Below are 18,171 nucleotides of genomic sequence, written 5' to 3'. Positions count from 1 at the left end.
ATAATAAACGTTATTTATATAGCACTTTTCAAAACAGGGTTACAAAGTGCTGTACAGATTCCAAGAGAAGTGTACGGAAAACAACATTAAACAGCAATAAAAGAAGTAAAAAGCAAAAAATACATAAATAAATAAATTTAAAAAAAATAAATAAATAAAAATAAAAAACAGTATAAAGCTGAATCTAATCTGAAAATCTTGCAAATGGTGCAATTACCGTTAAAATCTAAACACTGGCTGAGGCTCCAGTGTGGTCAGCAGGACAGAGTTAACCTCAAGTTTTTAACTGTACTCCTTCAGCCAACAGCTGTTTCCTCATGTCTCCGCTTATTGTGTCATAACCGTGCGACGGGCGGAGCAGCAGGCCGCTCCTCAGCTCTGGAAGCTGATTGGTGGAGACGCGGGTACTGTACAAGATCTACAAACACTCTGCAGCACAACAACCAATCACAGACAGCGCGGACTGTGGCGGAGACAGCGCGTGAGCTTAGTGCTGCTCAACAGAGCGTGCTGGGACATATGGATTTTTTTTTTTTTTTTTTTAAAACCTTAAATCAACACAGACGTCCCAAATCCACCCGCACTGCAAACAGCTGCAAACCGAAACAAACTCACTTTAATTTGCTTATCTCGCAAGGAAAACTCCGCTTATCTTTCAATTTCACGCAACACGGAAAATAACTGAACAAACAGCACTGCTCAGAGGTGGTCCAGACCTTCAGAATAAAAGACATTCAACGTTATTGTCATTGCACAGAGTGCAAACACTAAGACAACGAAATCCAGTTTAGCATCTGACCAGAAGTGCAACAGAAAGAGTAAAAGTGCATTATATGCAGTATGACATAGTATAATAAGAATGAACAGAGTGGTATGAACACACTAAGTTTATAGAACTGTAGATGATATGAAGACATACAATGTGCATATGAAGGAAGAACTGGCTGTATGAGCAGTATAAACAGTATCAGAAGTATGAGACATATGCAGTATATTCAGTATGAATTGTATGAACAGTGGATACAAGATTACAGCAAATCTAATATCTTCCAAAATGACACCCGTGAGATCTTGTTCACTAAGAAAATTGGTCATAGCCCAAATAACTTAGCAATTTCCCTGAAATCTTGTACTGAAGGGATTAATAAAGTTTTACTCTAATTCTAATGATTAAAGACACAAAAATATGCATTTTAGGTCCACAGATAAACGTGGATAAAAAAATAATTGCTAACATAAATAACAGCCTACATCTCCAAACAGCGATGACCAGTTAGTGTTAATATTTGTTCACTCTTTCATTGTCTGCATTGTTTGGAGTTGATCTATTCTGAACTGCTCGTTTGTATTATTGCAATAACAGGATAATGTTTTGATCGGCTGCATCAAACCAGAGATTTAAAATTAGAATTGCCAGCAAAACTTTTAAAATTTCCAAAAATGTTTTAAGCAGTACAACTAAATATGTAGAAAATAAAATAAGGCATTATGAGGGACTGATTTAATTTTTTAGTATTTAACGTGCAGGAAAAAATAATGGCAGCAGAGACTTGACATTGCTATTAAATTCAGGATAATGATATGTATTAAATTTGGAAAGTGTTCCAAATGTATTCATAAAGATTGACTTTCAGTAAAGACAGAACTCATCCATATACACAGTGACATACATATATATACATATATAGTATAAATGTCTTATATAGATACCTACTAAAATAAAATAGTGATGCATTTATAAAAATAAAAACAGTTTAGGATGACAAACTGAAAGTGAAATCGTCATCAGATAAACGACCACACGTGTAGTTTTATTTTGAAGCGGTGTCCGGAGGTGGATCTTGGTCCTGGGTGATTGTGGGCAGCTCAGGTCTCAGGTCTGCGCCGATCTGCTGCTCTTCACCTCTGAGTGACTCTCCGGTGTTGTCGGTGAACCGTCGACACGTATCCTGGCCAGGAGCCGGTGTGGTGAACAGAACCCGGACAAAAAGGTGGGTTCGAGCCAGCAGCTGATTAGCAGATCAGTGATAGTGACTGTGTGACCAACAGCACTGTGTAGAGAAGTGAGTGAGTGAATTAGTGAATAACTCGGGATCTGGTTACCGGTGACCAAATCCCGGAACTGACCCATGTGGTTTCGGTGGAGGTTAAAGCCTCAGCTCTCCAAATGGGAGCTAAAACCAACACAGAGCTCCACTGCACAGTTCACTGCTTTTTCCACTGCTTCCAGTGACTTACTGTACTTTACAGGTAACTTATGGACCACAATGCACGCGCACTGATCACGTGTGCTTACACTGAGGCGATTCATATACAAATGCAAAGGAGGCTGTTGTTTACTGTAACTTTCCAGGACTCATCCTGAGAGCAGAAGGCTTGCAGGGAACATCTGAGGTCGTCACCAATTTGGGCAATTGTTTGCCTTGTTGCCCAGAGTTAGATGTGGAGATTGATGCTTCTCTCATGTTTGTGTTCTTATCCCTTAATACTCAAACTAGTCAGGGAAGTGTGTGAGATGAATCATGTTGTAGGGCGCTAACAGTAATACTGAAAGTGATTTAGGAAGTCTGGAAACAAATGAGTCAGTAAAGGAGTAGCAGTGAACACTTTGGTGTGTTTGTTGGTTTTGGCCTCATGTTTCAGGATGATTTGTTATTTATTTGAGAAATGCAATCATCCAATACTGTTCACAATTCTAAACTGTTATAGCCACTCAAATGCCTGCATATGGTTAGTAAATACAAATAAAATAGCAAAAATCACTGCTTCACCTGAAAGATGCATGATAAAAAATGTACTTATACAGTCATTTTTAATTCCCTAAACTCACTTAAATTCAGTGTGTATAATTATAAATATATAAAAACCCAATAAATCCAAAGCTTCCCTTGAACAGCTCTTTGGCAATGAAAAAAATTTTAATGGGAAGAAACATGTGGCAGAACCAGGCTTGTAAGAAACGTGGCCGAGACGTCAGCTCTTGCAACCTGGTGCCAGTTTTTATCATTGTCCAAATCTCACTGACACATTAACTGATAGCTGTTGTCATTCAGCTCAAAGTAAAACCAAGTCAATGATTGTGGTGTCTGTGCTGTCCAGGAATATTCATGTTGTTTTAAACACAATTTGTCTTTTTTGTCACCAGCTGTGGAACTAGTGTGGTTTCAGGTCTGTTAGGACCACCTGCTTGTCAGCAGCACTCTCCCAGCAGCAAGCTTAACCTCTGACTCCTCAGTCACCTTGACTGAAGCACTGTGACTAACCTGTACCTCTGAGTAAACGTGTTGTGGTCAGCAGTCTGTGGCTCCGTGTCTTTTTCCCAAGCAGGGGAGGTGAAGCCATGTTCAGAGTCTTCAGTCACCAAGGCAAGAGGGTGCCAAGCTGCCTCGCGGGCCAGCGGCGCTATGAGCACCACAGGGCCGTCATGGCCATCCGCCGCGAGGACATCAATCCCTGGGAGAGGAGGGCGCCGCTTGCCCCGCGCCATATCAGAGAACTCACACACGCAGGCGTCAAAGTCCTGGTCCAGCCTTCGAACCGCAGAGCCATCCATGAGAAGGTGAGCCTCTGAACAGTGTCTGTAAATAAAAACAACCTTCCTCTAATGCTATTGTAATATTACTTCCTGCTCTACACAGTCAAAAATTAGCAACTACAAATTCTGGCATATAGAGTTGAGATTGGAACGTTTTGGGCGTCTTACCATGAAACATACAACAGACAAGCGTTAATTATGACTATAAACTAGCTGTTATTTATGAGACAGATTTAGCTTCGCCCAATTTACACACTTTTTCCTGTTTTGATAGAATTTAAAAACCTCTTTACTTTTACATTTTGATACTCTGATAGTGCCATAAATTTATTTAGAATACCACATAAGTAAAACAAAAGGGAAATGTAAACTGAGCTGTAGAAGAAAAGTTTAAATTTAAGTTCTGTAGAAAGAAAAGTCAGGAAGCTACTCCTCATATGTGCTAACTAGCGGGAAGCTAACTGTGCTAGCTTAGAAGAGCCCCTGACTCTTGTGGATTTTTTTGCCGTTATGCTGTGTTTCAAATAATTATTTTGTTGTATTTAGTATGTTATTAATTTGCTACCTACTTAGAACAAAATAGCTAAAGTAAGAAATAAGGGGTAAAATTATAGTTTTGCAATTCATGCCATATAACTGGATAACAGTTTGGTTTTAGAGCCTTCAAACACGAAGCTTTTGGCATCTTCCGTTTTATTACATTTTTATATTATTTCATTTTATATTGTGCTAAATGCTATATGATAGTATTCTATCTATAATATATACATGGCAGTACTCTGTTATTACTGTATAGTGTGCACATATTGCACTATCCTGGACCTATACATAAAACTTAATGCTTCTGCTTGTATGTTGTACTCATTGTTCATATTCATATCTGTACTTATGTATTATATTATTGTATGATCTAAATACAGTGTGCAACATGGCAGCCAGACTTGTGGTTGTGGATTTTTATATTTCTTTTGCACAAACATTTGCACAACTCTTTTAAAGTGTATGATATCATGTGTTGTATATGGCTTTGTGATTTAAAAAAAAAAACAAACATCCTATCTATTTTCCTTAACTCCTAGCCTGCAGTCCTAGCCTTGTGCTGCCTTAACACAAATTTTACTTTGACGATTAACAAAGTGTTATCTTGTTGTGTGAATTACTACTTGAAATATTTAAGATTTTACAAATAAAATACCAGTTTTCATAACAAACAAAAATAACAAAATGTGAGTGTTTTAGCTGGCTGGTCTGATTCAGTCCATTCTTTACTTTCAGTACTACATGAAGGCAGGGGCTGTGGTTCAGGAGGATATTTCAGAGGCATCACTGATAATTGGAGTGAAGAGGCCACCAGAAGAGAAGATCATTCCCAGGAAGACGTATGCTTTTTTCTCTCACACCATCAAGGCACAAGAGGCCAATATGGGGCTCTTAGACGACCTGCTGAAGAAGGTGAGCCCTAAAATATACTTTCAGTTGTCCTGATCAGTATCTGCACATGTTGCTGGAAAATCCTTAATTATTTGAACTACTTGTCTATCAGTAAGGCCCCAACTTCATTTTGATAAAGTAGTGTGCCTGTCTCTGCTGTCTCCATAGCTAACTTTGGAAGATAACTCATTTACTTCCTTCCTCAGAATCTCAGGTCAAGATGACCTTCTTTCACTCTGTACACACTATGATTGTATCTGACTCAATAATATGCTTTATTTATCACAGATAAAACAGAGAATAGTTTACATGAACGTCAAAGTTTCCCTCCCTGGGATGCAAGGAATTATTATTATTCTCTGCACAATACAAATGCGTTTTTGAGGGCTTTTTTTGTTTTTTACATAAAAGAATTCTTTTCTACCGAGTGTCAGTTTAATCAGTCACATTTTCCAAGTCTCATCAACAGTTTAATAAATAACTCTGTCATTTAGCTTAAAGTATAACTGTGTTAGTGATTGTGGTGTCTGTTCTGTACAAAATGTCCATGTTGTTTTTGTGTTGTCTTTTTTTTTTTTGTCTGTTTGATGAAACTGCCCACTCAAATCACGTTGTAAATTTGAAGTCAGCTTTATCTTATTAACCTAAACCATGAGTTTGTCTCATAGGATGTTAGGATCCAGCCTCAAGAGTCAGCTGGAGGCAACAAAAACCAAGTGCAATTGGTGGAAGTAAAGTAATTTATTGCTCAGTGACGTAATGAACACAGAAAAGCTGCGATAATACAAAGAAAACCGTTAGTGGGTGTTGGTAAAATCAATGAACCAAATAAAACAAAATGAAGGCTAACAGAGTTACAAAAGCTAGCTAAATAAAATCAAAACAACTGAACTCTTTAGCCAAACTTAAACACAATAGCAACACCCATAACCAACAAAAGAAACTAAACAAACGAGTGCCTCAAAACACATACCAACAAGAGACAACGAGTAACTTCTTCACAAAATTGAACAGCTGCTAACTGGACTTATAGGCTTCACCAAGACACAGGTAACTCCCACACTAAGCTGCCAACAGAAGTCACATTTTAACACCAAAACACAAAGAACAGAGGCACCGAGGCGAACTGCTCACTCTAAATCCCAGCCGCCATGACTCTGAGGTTGGTTGTAGCTTTGTAGCAGGTGTGGTGATTGCTGCAGTCTTGTTGGAGGAGAAAACCGAGTTGTGGAACAATCAGTCAGATCAGTGGGTGGGGAGAAGGATGAGGGCTGAAGAGCAGGTCTGGAGTCTCAGACCAATTATCCCTGATTTCAGCCAGGTGGAGACTGGAGCATGGCCTTCAGCTAGCTCTAGGCAAGTCCATGCCAACATTGTCCCCACATCGAGGCAACAGTGGACCACCAGCTTTCTATACCTTCCTAAACTCCTCCCTGTCTCCATGCCTAAAGGCCACCGTCTTCCTTTTCAGTGTGGCTTTGATGTCTTTAGTCACCCAGGGGTTGTTGTTCTAGAAACAGCTCATTGCCGTAGCTGGGATCATACTGTCCATGCATAACTGAACATAGTCTGTAATGCAGTCCCATGTGCAATACAGAGAACATCCCAATCCCTCACCTCAAAATATCCCTGCAGAGTCTCCACAGCATCCAATGACCACCTCTTAACAGTTCTGGTGGTCACTGGTTCTACTGGACAGCGGGAATGTAGTTTGACTTGGTGTGGACCAGGTTGTGGTCTGACCTGCCCAGAGGAGGGACAGCTATGGAACGGTATGCTTTCTTAACATACAGCAGGTCCAGGGTTTTGTTGTTCCTGGTGTTGCAGTTAACAAACTGTTTTAAGGTGGGCAGAGTTGATGTAACAGTGACGTGACTAAAGTCCCCAGAGATGGCTATGAAGGCACAGGGGTGAAGTGTCTGTAGGACTGTGGTCACAGGGTTGATGATGTCAGTAGTCCACGATGCACTGGCTGCAGGAGGAATGTAAACATCTATCACAATAGTCTGGGAAAATAATATGGACGGATACTTATTGCTAGCAGTTCGATGTCCAGGCTTCACACGTTCTTTCACGATAACGTTCCCAAGTTTGCTCCAGTTGTTGTTCAAAATGTATCCAAGATTTGTTGAATCACCAGCAGCTGGACTTAGCAGTTGATGCTTGAAGATGTTTTGTCTGTCATCAGATTTGACTGAGGAGTCCCAGGTGTTTAGCCTCTGTGGGGTTGTTGTCAAGGCCACTGATATCATTTGGTTTGTTGGTACTCCTGGTCGTCGTAGCAACAGTTGTGAAAGTTGTTGGAGTCCCATGAGGCTGTGTGTAAATGACAGTCATTAGATTTGTTGGAGGTCAAGAGTGAATGGGTGTTAAAAAGATGAAAAGACAGCATTGTAGGTGGGTGATGAGTGAGGTCGCAGACCTTGTCCCCTGTTGAGTGATGGTTTCTCTACTTAAATAGCCACCTGTCCTCTCTACTCAGAATATGCACATTGTTGTCCTCAACAGAGTGTCTCTTATCTCTCAGGTGGTCAGTAAACTGCTGAGTCTTGCCCAGAGGAGCTAGCCCTCCCGTATGGATGTGTGGTCTTTCAGATGAGCCATTTTCTGCTTGTTGGAAAAAAAATGTTTTTTTGATCATCATATATGGGAAAACTACGGAAGAGGATTCGGGCCACTGAAGGAAAAAAAAAATAAATAAAAATTCGGAGAAAAAAGTCAGAATTCTGAGATTAAAGTCAGAATTCTGACTTTTTCCCAAACATTTAAAAAAAAAAAAAAAAATTCCGGGAGATTTTTTTTGTTTTCAATCTCTGAAAAAAAAGTCAGAATTCTGAGATTAAAATCAGAATTCTGACTTTTTTCCAGAACATTAAAAAAAATAAAAAATAAAAAAAATAATTCCGGGAGATTCTTTTTTTCAATCTCAAAGTCAAAATTCTGAGTCAGAATTCTGACTTTTTTCAGAGATTGAAAAAAAAAAAAAAATCTCCCAGAATTTTTTTAATGTCCTGATAAAAAGTCAGAATTCTGACTTTTTTCTCAGAATTTTATTGTTTTTTTCTTCAGTGGCCCTAATCCTCTTCTGTAGAAAACAATGTTGTTGCATTTCTTCTTCTTTTTTTTTCTTCACTACCTAGAGTGTTGATATTCTTTCTGTATGTTGTGGATGCAGTCACAGGGGTCCACTTAGTATATTTCCAAGTTTCAAGTGCTTCCTTTAAGTGTCTATGATCCTGTTCTTGGGCCCGGCCCGGCACACTATTAGCTTGGTGGTGCAGGGTTGATAACTCCTAGCTTGTGTTCTGGTTGGTGGTAACAGCTGAGGAGTAAGAGAGGCTTTCCTGTTTACACTGGAAATCAAACATGTTAATAGCTGTTCAGATTAGCTGCACAATAAAACAAATAAGCTGGTCACCATAGAGTGGCATGGGAGGCAGTATCAATTAAATAAAGGGAATAATGGCACACATTTTTAGGCATTCTCTCTTGAAAGATATTTGTAGTGTTGTCCTCACGCTGTGGTTATAGAGAGAGAGACAAATGGTTGTGAGGTGTGAGGAAAAACAAAATAATAAGCTGAAGGAGAAGTTAAAACCCTGGCTCCTGCCTCAGCTAAACTGGGTGAGAATAGTTTCAGAAGTTACAGAAATGGAGGGACAATAACCGTGAAGTGTAACGTGTTGGGGCGTTAGGGTTTCTGAACAGATTCAGCTACTCAATAGAATTTAATTAAACTGAAACTAGCACTGATCAAACTCTAGAACACAGGTGAATGAAGGACTGTCGCTTGTATTTACTTAGCTCAGTAGTTCTTGCCAAAATATGGATTACTACAGTAGTTGAATAGTGCTGTTGGCTGTATAACAACTTAACAGATGCTACTGTATATATAAAACCAAGAGCTTCCTCTAAGAGCATTGTACTACTTCCATTGCTAACACCTTTTCTTAGTAACAGTAAAACTATAGACATTTACTATTTTTTTATTTCGATCATCTACTCTGTGATTTTCTCTAACAATGACACACAGTCAGATGTTTCCCATTCAATCTTCTTGGAAATGGAGGTATTATTCTGTATCAGTTATGGGAATGTGTTAAATGTGACATGTTTCTGCAGAAAATGTTTAACTGAAAGCAAATTAAAAAAGCTGTAATGTAGGAGTAACTGCATTTAGTGACGCAAATCTGTAGTAGCCTGAAATGAGACTGTGGAGACTATAACATGTCACTCGAAAGACTTCAATTTGTGACATGCAGAAGCCAGCTACTGGTTAAGTTTTGCCTGTGAGTTATCACTTCCTTATACGTTAAATTAAGAAGATAAACATGCTTGCATTTTCTAATTCATTTCAGTTTACATTCAGATTCAAACTCAAAAGCTATAATAAGTGTAATTTTGTCTTTTCAGGAGGTTCGCCTTATCGACTACGAGAAGATGGTTGATGCCAACGGCTACCGGATTGTTGCATTTGGTCAGTGGGCCGGTGTTGCAGGTACGACATTGCCCTGGTTTTGCACTGTGCCTCAGCTGGTCAGGCATCTTCCAGGACTGATGTGAAAGTTGTGATTGACGGCAGCTGTTGTGAAAGTATTGGAATAAATTCATCATTTGATAATTTGATCAGACCAGAACCCAGCAGAATCAAAATGTAAAGGATGCAAATGGGTATACAGACTATACGTAGTAGACTGTAACTATCACATACGGCAGATCTGTGCAGTGTGACTTTATTGTTATGAAGCAAATCGTCCCAATGTTCTTCTTACCTCTTCCTGCTGTCAAAGTAAGAGATTGATATCCATCCATCCATCATCTATACACCGCTTAATCCTCACTAGGATCATGGGGGGCTGGAGTCTATCCCAGCTGACTTAGGGCAAAGGCAGGGGTCACCCTGGACAGGTCGCCAGTCTATCACAGGGCTACACTTAGAGACAGACAAACAAGCACACCTAATCATTTATCAATATTTTTTTGAATATTTAACTAATACTTTTATTCATAGTTTCTAAATGTTTTACATAGATGTGACGAAGTTCTGATATATTCTTATATTTATTTATTGAAAATTACAATGATTCATATCCATAACTGATCATCTAATTTATTTTCAGATATTGTATCAATATTTTCGAATTCTAATTGTAAGTCCACACCAACAAGCACAGACATATTTTACTGATCCAGTACAAACATACGGCAATTTGAAACATTTGCATCATGTGATTGTACTGTTGGAGCACAGCTCCATTTCCACATCGATTCCTGGTTGTGGGATCAACAGTTGTAACCAGCTTGTAGTCAGAAACACAGCCTAGACAACCTTCCTAATGGGCGACAGTTTTAGGGTCTACTTCTAGTAAATGCACAAAACAGACATCAAGGTGTTTAGCAGAATCTTATCAGGACTGATTTCAAAATATTCAAAGTTTCAGCTTAACAAATACGTTGTTTAGGAAGAAACAGATCAACACTTCTATTAGTTAGGTAAGCAATGTGTTGTAAATGTGCACAGACTGCAAACGGCACTGCTTGACAAGAAAATCAGTTTTTTTGAGTCAAACGTGAACCTGTAGTGGAAGTGAAATATTAAAATACACCTACCTAGTTGTAGGAATTATATATTAACTTTTTGTGGTTTTTGATGAGAAATGCTTTCTGTTTTTTTTGCAGGAATGATTAACATTTTGCATGGATTGGGGCTGCGCTTCCTTGCTCTTGGCCACCACACTCCCTTCATGGTAAGAGAGGCCATTCTTCATTCAAACAAAACAGCTGTGTCCTCACATGCAGTGCAGAAGCAGTGTTCTCCTCTTAATGTGATTCATGTCCCACCATCACTCTGCCATTCACAGCACATCGGCATGGCTCATAACTATCGCAACGTCAGCCAGGCCATCCAGGCAGTGAGGGATTGTGGGTATGAGATTTCGATGGGGCTCATGCCCAAATCCATCGGCCGTGTCACATTTTGCTTCACTGGAACTGGAAACGTCTCCAAGGTAAAAAAGAGCAAACTGGTAGCAAAAAAACAAGACTGAATGGTTTCAGAGTCAGAAAATCTGATTGAAGGGGATTTTTGGGAAAGTTAGTCCCCTACCTAACTTTGTTCTACCCTGCAGGGAGCCCAGGACATCATCAATGAGCTCCCTGTTGAATATGTTGAGCCTCATGAGTTGAAGGACGTCTCTGAAACAGGAGGTCAGTTCAACCATTGTTAAAAGGATGTTGTACTCTAATTTAGAATTTTGATTAGACTGAAATAATATTTTCATTTTTTCAGGAGTTCCTCGCTCTGGCCTGTTGATAGTAATGCATTGGATTTAAACTGTCTCCCAAGTGCCTCTTATGTGTCGAGCCCTCGGTTGTTTATTTAAGGATTAAAGCTGTTATTGATTGAATTCAGCTATGTTTTTTTTCACGCAAGCATTCCAAAACGTAGCCTAGGGCATAAGGAATTAGATAAAGTTTTACAGAGCTACAGTGGGACATTAACAGCAGCAACAAAAGCCACTTTGAAAAATGTTAAATCTTCTTCTTCTACAAATGTGCAGAAGTAGCTTTTGCTGCCACACTTGTCTAAGACAACTGCAAAAAAAACCACTAGACTGGAGAAAAATAACCCAGGAGCTAAATTATTCAGAATCGGAGCTCCCTAAAATATTCCCCTCCTTAGAAAATGAGCACAGCATTTAACAGAAACATCAGCTCCAAAGTTTGATCGAAGACTGTTTCACATTACATTATACTCCTGAAACACTTAACAAAAGATTTCAGTGTGTAGAAGAAAGCAGGTTACAGAGAGCTACTGATCTCACTTCTTTCTAACTCCTCAGCCCATTTTTGTTTTTAAAACTTGTAGTTACCAATAAGGATTGACCGATTATTGATCTAGCTGAATATTGAATCCAATATTTAGCTTTTTTCGGACTATCCGTACTTTTTTTTTTTTAAACTGACACCTGAAATATAGATCAGTTTGAAAATGGGCTACTTTGGGCCTGGTGAAGCCGCCTCTTTCTATCTTTAGTCTCCAATCTGTGATCCTGATTAATGTTTTGCCTACAGCACAATCTAATTGGTTACATCTTGCAAGCTATATTCAGTCAATACTAAAGGAAAAATGTTGGAACGCTTCTTTTAATGTAAAACATGAAAAACAAAGGCATTTTAACAAAATTATGACTTGTGTTTTGTCTTTATTCAAACCTTTGACACCAAGTCAATTCTTTTTGCTGAACATGTATACAGGTTTTAACTATCTGTTGTCAGTCTACTTAATTACTGGACATTTCACTACTGATTTAGTTCCTGACAGTTATCTATCAAAGTCATATTAAGCATGTTAGTAAAATCACCATGTTCATATATATTTGTGTGATTTTAGCAAATTAAAAATTAATCCCACGGTTTGTGGTTGTCATTGTAAGAAATTCCACAATTCTGACTGTCAAGGAGTTAGTCTTTCTGAGTTTGAAAAACAAGGTTAAAAGGGGTATTTTTGTTACTGATACTACAAATGCTCTAATTTTTTATTAATTATTATAAGACATATTATTAATTATTTGTACAATCTGTATTATTTTACCTCTAGTAAGCTACAATCAACAACATGTTGTTTTGTTTCTTATCAGATATGTCCAAAGTGTACGCCACTGTTCTGAGCCGACACCACCACCTGGTGAGGAAGAGTGATGCCATATACGACCCCATGGAGTATGAGAACCACCCAGAACTGTACACGTCACACTTCAGGACCAGTGTGAGTTTCTTAGCTTCATTAACCTCCGTTACAACACTCCTCACCCAGCCGTCCACCTGCTCCTGTCAGTCACTCAGAGGTCTCGTCCTCTATTTCAGTCAGCAGTGCTTCGAAGTTTGTGTTGGTTTTTAAAAAAACATGCCACATGGCAGGTTGTTGTCTGTGTTGACTTTGGCACACTCAGTCCCATAAAAAGATAATTTAACGTAGTCTATATTTTGACAAAGTAATTGGTATTTACTGACAAGTTACAAAACAGCAGATACGAGATAAATCAAATGTGTCACTAAAAGTGGTTTGAAATGACATTCACAGTCCCCCAGTTGTTCTGTCATTCAGCCAATAGCCTCAAATACAAAGATATCCATTTTACATGGATAGAAAAGATAGAAAAAATGGAAACCTTCAAACTGGAGATCAGAGAATGATTAGAATTTTTACTAAAAGGGATGGGTCAACATTTTTAATATATTTTTTTATTATATATCTATATATGTTAATAATATAAAAAAAACCAAGCTGCTCCCATAACCATACGGTTAACCTGAAGCAATAGCCTGCAGCTGTTTCGCTTAGTTTAGGAACACATACTGGTTACATCTAAGTCTACCTAAATATATTTACATTTATATGTATTTCAAAGAAAATATGAAACTAAAAACACATACCGATAAAAATCCATTCCTTGTTTATTGGCCTTTTTTTTTCACTGACAACGAAGGTTTTTACGATATCCTATCCAATCTGGCCTCTTGGGCTGACGCTTGAATTCATGACAGAGTGAAGAGCACTCTTAGAGCACCATCACAGGAAATGCAATGTCATCTTAATTACAGGTGGCGCCCTACACAACGTGTCTGATCAACGGTATTTACTGGGACCCCCAAACCCCCAGACTACTCAGACGACTGGACGCTCAGAAGCTCATGAGACCTCCCAAAACCGCACGTGTAGACGACGAGGGATCACCGGAGCTACCTCACAAGTAAGAACATTAAATTGAAATATCGCAGACGTCTGAAATAATTTCCGAGCTTTGCATGGAAGGGCTCTGTCTTCGCTCTTTTTTTTTTGACCGTTATCATTACAATGTTTGTAAGAAGACAACATAGGTTATAGCTTTTCACAGTATTTGAACCCTTTATGTTGTCGTGAGTGATCGTACTATGCACTTTGGAAAATAAATTGAACAATCATTGGTCAAACAAGGCTTTCATCTTTTTTCATTCATTTTATTGTTATCCCATTGATACTACCTATGGGTCTCGTTCTTTAAGGATGTTTATTGGTTGTTTTTAATCACAAAACTATTGCTATTATTATTATCACCCTAACTCTAACCCTATTACAAAAAATAAATACATTACTGTCTCAGTCAGCAGCTAGCTTAACAAGAGTTTACCAAATTTTGTGATACATGGGGACCTGAAACTAGTTTCATAGCATTTCACTCGTGTGATGTGATGATGTAAAACACAGCAACAGTGGATGGGAGGCTATGGACAAAGCAGTGGAAGTGAACGGCATGTTTATTCTTCTTGAACAGGTGGTTTGACAGGTTACTCTTGTTGGCCTTTTACCCGCTGTAACTGTTATCTTTCTCCATTGCTTTGTTGGGGTCAGGGAGGAGATGATGAAGCATGAGCAACAATGACACCAAAATATAGAAATCGTTCTCTCTGTTTTTAATGAAAGGGGATACCCTGCCATATAGTGGAAAAATAGCAAAGCTGCCCCTCTGTCCTCCATTACCGAATACTGTCCCATCCTCCTGCAGCAGTTCCTTTAACCCCCTCTGTCCTTAGCCTCTCCCACTAGACAAACAAAGGCATATGCACACACTTGAAATACACCAAAACAGTAAAGCTGAAAGTCGCTTTTGACTTCCGATTATGATTGAAATGCTGCTCATTTGTCTCATTGCGCCTCCACGTCCTATTTCCACCAGATGCTTTGTTGCTGTTGATTCTCTCTCACCTTATCTGGGTGAGGAGCTCAGTCATTGGCTAAAATTTTAAAGCCTGAAACGAACCCAAAAAACTGCAAAAGTCTGGTTTCTCTTGAGACCACTTGAATTCCAATATTCTAAAAGATTAGTATGGATTTTTTGCCTCGTGACATGGAAAAAATACTGCCTAGCCCAGCTTAGTTCAGTATTTCCCAGTGTTTGTCAGCTTCACTGCAAAACATATTTTCTTATCTGTAGAAGATGAAGAAAAAAAAATCTGCTTTCTGCTCTGACTTTGACCTGTCCTTAACTTTTCAGTCAAACACAGTCCATGTGACAGAGCGATGTACCTGACACAGAAGGCTGAATATCTGCTCTAGTGAATGGATAAAAGTACTTTATCAGTAGCTGCTGCATCTTCAGTCGTGATTACAGAGTGGCAGTTGAGCCCGTCGGTTTGACCTCATGAGCGCTGTCCCTTCTCTTTCTACAGGCTGCTGGCCATCTGTGACATATCCGCTGACACCGGAGGCTCTATAGAGTTCATGAATGAGTGCACCACGATTGACAAGCCTTTCTGTATGTACGACGCTGACCAGCACATAGATCACGACAGGTACAGTGCAGAGAGTTCGTCGTGTCACGACGTGTCTTCGTACCAACACCTGCATGCTTCTTTTTTCACTTTTACTGAGCTGTAGTGTGACGTTAGTAGATTTCAGCTTATTTTTTCCTCTGCCAATAGATGTAAAATCTGTGGTTAAGCTGTTATTTCAGTTCCTTTTCTTTGAAACATTATTTTGAATTCACAATTGTTCCTAAAGCAGACCTTGTGACATCACTTGTGTCACGTGATTTTTGTTATTTTGTTTCGATGTATTTACTTCTTGTCTTTGCCATAAAATTTAATGATTTTTTTTCTTATTGATTGCATTATTGTGATTTAATTAGAGTCAGCACATAACAACTGTGCGTTGGATGTTACCCTTTCAGCTCATAGTGACCAAAAACCGCTTACCAGGGGCTTAATTGTTGTGGTGAGTCCTCTGAGGTTCTGGTCATAAAGTCTTATCTTTATTGCCATCAAGACAATCTGCTTACCCACTTCCTGATGAGCATTCTTGACTTGCTGGGCAGCAGGTAAATGGGATTTCTCCCCCATGAATGACTTTTATCCATGGTTTCTTGCTCCTCTTTTGCGATTTTCTTTGTTTTCCTGTGAGGACTTGCATTTTGTAGAACAAACTCTATTGATTTTGACAAACCAGCTTACTCTAAATTTCACCTCATCTTAAATGACAGCTCTCAATTAACACTAAGCCACGTGTGGGCTTGTTTGTGCAATAATGGCTTAAGAGTCACTTCATTGCCAAGTGTGTAATCACTTTTGAACCCTTGAGATTTGTGCACTATGTGTTTAAAGAGCTGTAAAGAGGGTGGACATGTGTTGGGGTCTCGCTTCTTGCCCAACCTATTTGTGAGCACACACCTATTAAACTTTAGGTAGCCTGCCCTCTATCTGTCGTTGATGCCTGCTTTATGCTTTTCGTTTAATAAATAAAACTGATTAGTACCTGCTAGTTTACTAGTTAGGTAACTGCACGTCGACTACTTCCCCTCCACAGTTTGGTTGTGCGAGTAACTTGTAACCTGGGGTGGAGACATGGTGTTGAGGTACATGCTCCTGCCCAGATCTTCATACCACACCTCCAACACTCGTCATTTCAAAGACAATTTTGACGTCACACATCACAGTTCAGCAGAGCTACATACTGTCAAACCAGCACTTTCTGAAAAATCAGCAAAAACATCAGAGCATTAGAATCTTAAGAAACATTTACGTTGGAAACTTTGATTAGCTTCATTAGCTTTATAAGTGAAGGTATTTTCAGTCATAAGTTTGTATATGTTTAACATGGACTCCTGGATAAGCAATTGTTGCCAAGGTACCAGTCGATAACCACCAGTTTGTTTGTGATCCTGGCAGTGTGGAGGGCAACGGAATCCTCATGTGCTCCATTGACAACCTTCCTGCTCAGCTTCCCATCGAAGCCACTGAGTACTTTGGAGACCGACTCTTCCCCTACATATGGGAGATGGTAAGATGTCTGGGTTTTAGGTAAGGTGACGGTGGCTGGCGATGCCACTGGGTGGTGATGCCACTGGGTTTCTGTCTTCCGCTGTGGTGCTTTCTGCTTCTGTCTGATTTCTGGTTAAGCTTACTGTGGGAGATGGCTGCGGCAGGTTTCATGCGGTGAACTAAATTCCTGGCAGACAGGATTTGCCTTCTTGTAAGTTCTTTATTTTTTTGTAAATTTCATGTCCTTTTATCACCAGCTGCCTTCAGACGCCACCAGACCAATGAAGGAAGAGGAGTTTAGTCCTCAAGTCCGAGACGTAAGTAGTGTAATGTTAGTAGTAGTAAAATGTAAAGCTGTATTTGCTGCACAGCCATGTTTCTAACCTAATTTTCTAATTTCTCAGTTTCTAAAACAAGCAACAAATTCATATTAATTTGCTATCTCACAATTGATTACCTATTAGATACATGCATAGTAAATTAGATGATGGTGATATGTTTGGTACGAGGGTTGGTGAAAAAGGTTCTGAGACTGTGCCATAAAAATGACAAATCCTACCTGATTTAAATTTGGCCACCGTCCCTGATGAGTAGCCTACTTATGAAGTGGTGTAATGTTTCCAGCTCTTCTGCAATGCTTGAAATGATCCCTTAAAGTTCTGTTATGTAAATGCATGTCAAGCACCATCTGTGATTTTACTGAATCTTCTAAGCTGTGTTGAAACCGCAACTCTTAAAGTTTAATTTCATTTTGGGGGAAGAGGAAGAAGTCACAAGGAATGAAATCTAGCTCGTAAGGTAGAAGGGGTTGGGTAGATGGAGAACAACAATTACACTGTGACCGAGCACGCAGTAGAGTGGAGAACTCACCTGCCAAATGCCACAGTCCCCCCTCAGACACTTCAGGATGTTACAGCAGAACATTACCTTGACCTTTGACTCTGGGGACACATTCCCGGTGCAAAACAGTGAACATGCTCCTGGTGCTCCTGACCTGATGCACCTTAATAGTACCAGGCCATGCAACATCCTGACTCATGGCAGCTACTGTTTGCACATGTTGCATGACTGTGCACGCACACCACAGACAGTTTTGGACTGATCAACCTTTGCCTATGTGTCTGTTTTTAAAGCACTGTCCTTAACAGAGAAATTCAGGGCTTTCCCTGACAAGTAATATCCTGTAGAGATATGTCATGTCTTCTAGTTATTAAACCTCACCTTAAAGATTACGTTCTGAAAAATCATGTTTTGCATTGGCACGGCAGACAGCTCTAAATACACCAATGCCCATGAGCCTCTGCTGCTGCTGCTGTGGAGAACAACAAAGAAACAGTGAATTGTAAACACTTGGTCACCCAACCGGTCGAGGCAGATGGCCGCCTTCCCTGAGCCTGGTTCTGTCTGAC

The 18,171-nt window shown here is 39.5% G+C and overlaps 1 protein-coding gene across 2 annotated transcripts in view; it reads left to right on the top strand.

The window, feature by feature from the left end:
• Positions 1-1,893: 1,893 nt before the first annotated feature.
• aass (aminoadipate-semialdehyde synthase) overlaps positions 1,894-18,171 on the top strand; it is a 33,403-nt gene continuing 17,125 nt past the window's right edge. The window contains exons 1-12 of one of the 2 annotated variants that reach the window (XM_008300042.1): positions 1,894-1,991; positions 3,328-3,559; positions 4,811-4,987; positions 9,380-9,464; positions 10,646-10,713; positions 10,828-10,974; positions 11,095-11,173; positions 12,607-12,734; positions 13,571-13,719; positions 15,176-15,298; positions 16,670-16,781; positions 17,020-17,079. In XM_008300042.1, coding sequence (XP_008298264.1) covers positions 3,341-3,559; positions 4,811-4,987; positions 9,380-9,464; positions 10,646-10,713; positions 10,828-10,974; positions 11,095-11,173; positions 12,607-12,734; positions 13,571-13,719; positions 15,176-15,298; positions 16,670-16,781; positions 17,020-17,079 — 1,347 coding nt within the window. In that variant the 5' untranslated portion in view covers positions 1,894-1,991; positions 3,328-3,340. Of the gene's footprint in view, positions 1,992-3,324; positions 3,560-4,810; positions 4,988-9,379; positions 9,465-10,645; positions 10,714-10,827; positions 10,975-11,094; positions 11,174-12,606; positions 12,735-13,570; positions 13,720-15,175; positions 15,299-16,669; positions 16,782-17,019; positions 17,080-18,171 lie in introns of both variants that reach the window. The other variant, XM_008300043.1, reaches the window with a different exon arrangement.

The sequence above is a fragment of the Stegastes partitus genome, unplaced genomic scaffold (assembly GCF_000690725.1).
Source record: "Stegastes partitus isolate 25-593 unplaced genomic scaffold, Stegastes_partitus-1.0.2 Scaffold1493, whole genome shotgun sequence".
Taxonomy (NCBI): domain Eukaryota; kingdom Metazoa; phylum Chordata; class Actinopteri; family Pomacentridae; genus Stegastes; species Stegastes partitus.
The sequence above is the reverse complement of the archived record's forward strand: the minus strand, read 5'-3'. Positions and strand labels throughout refer to the sequence as shown.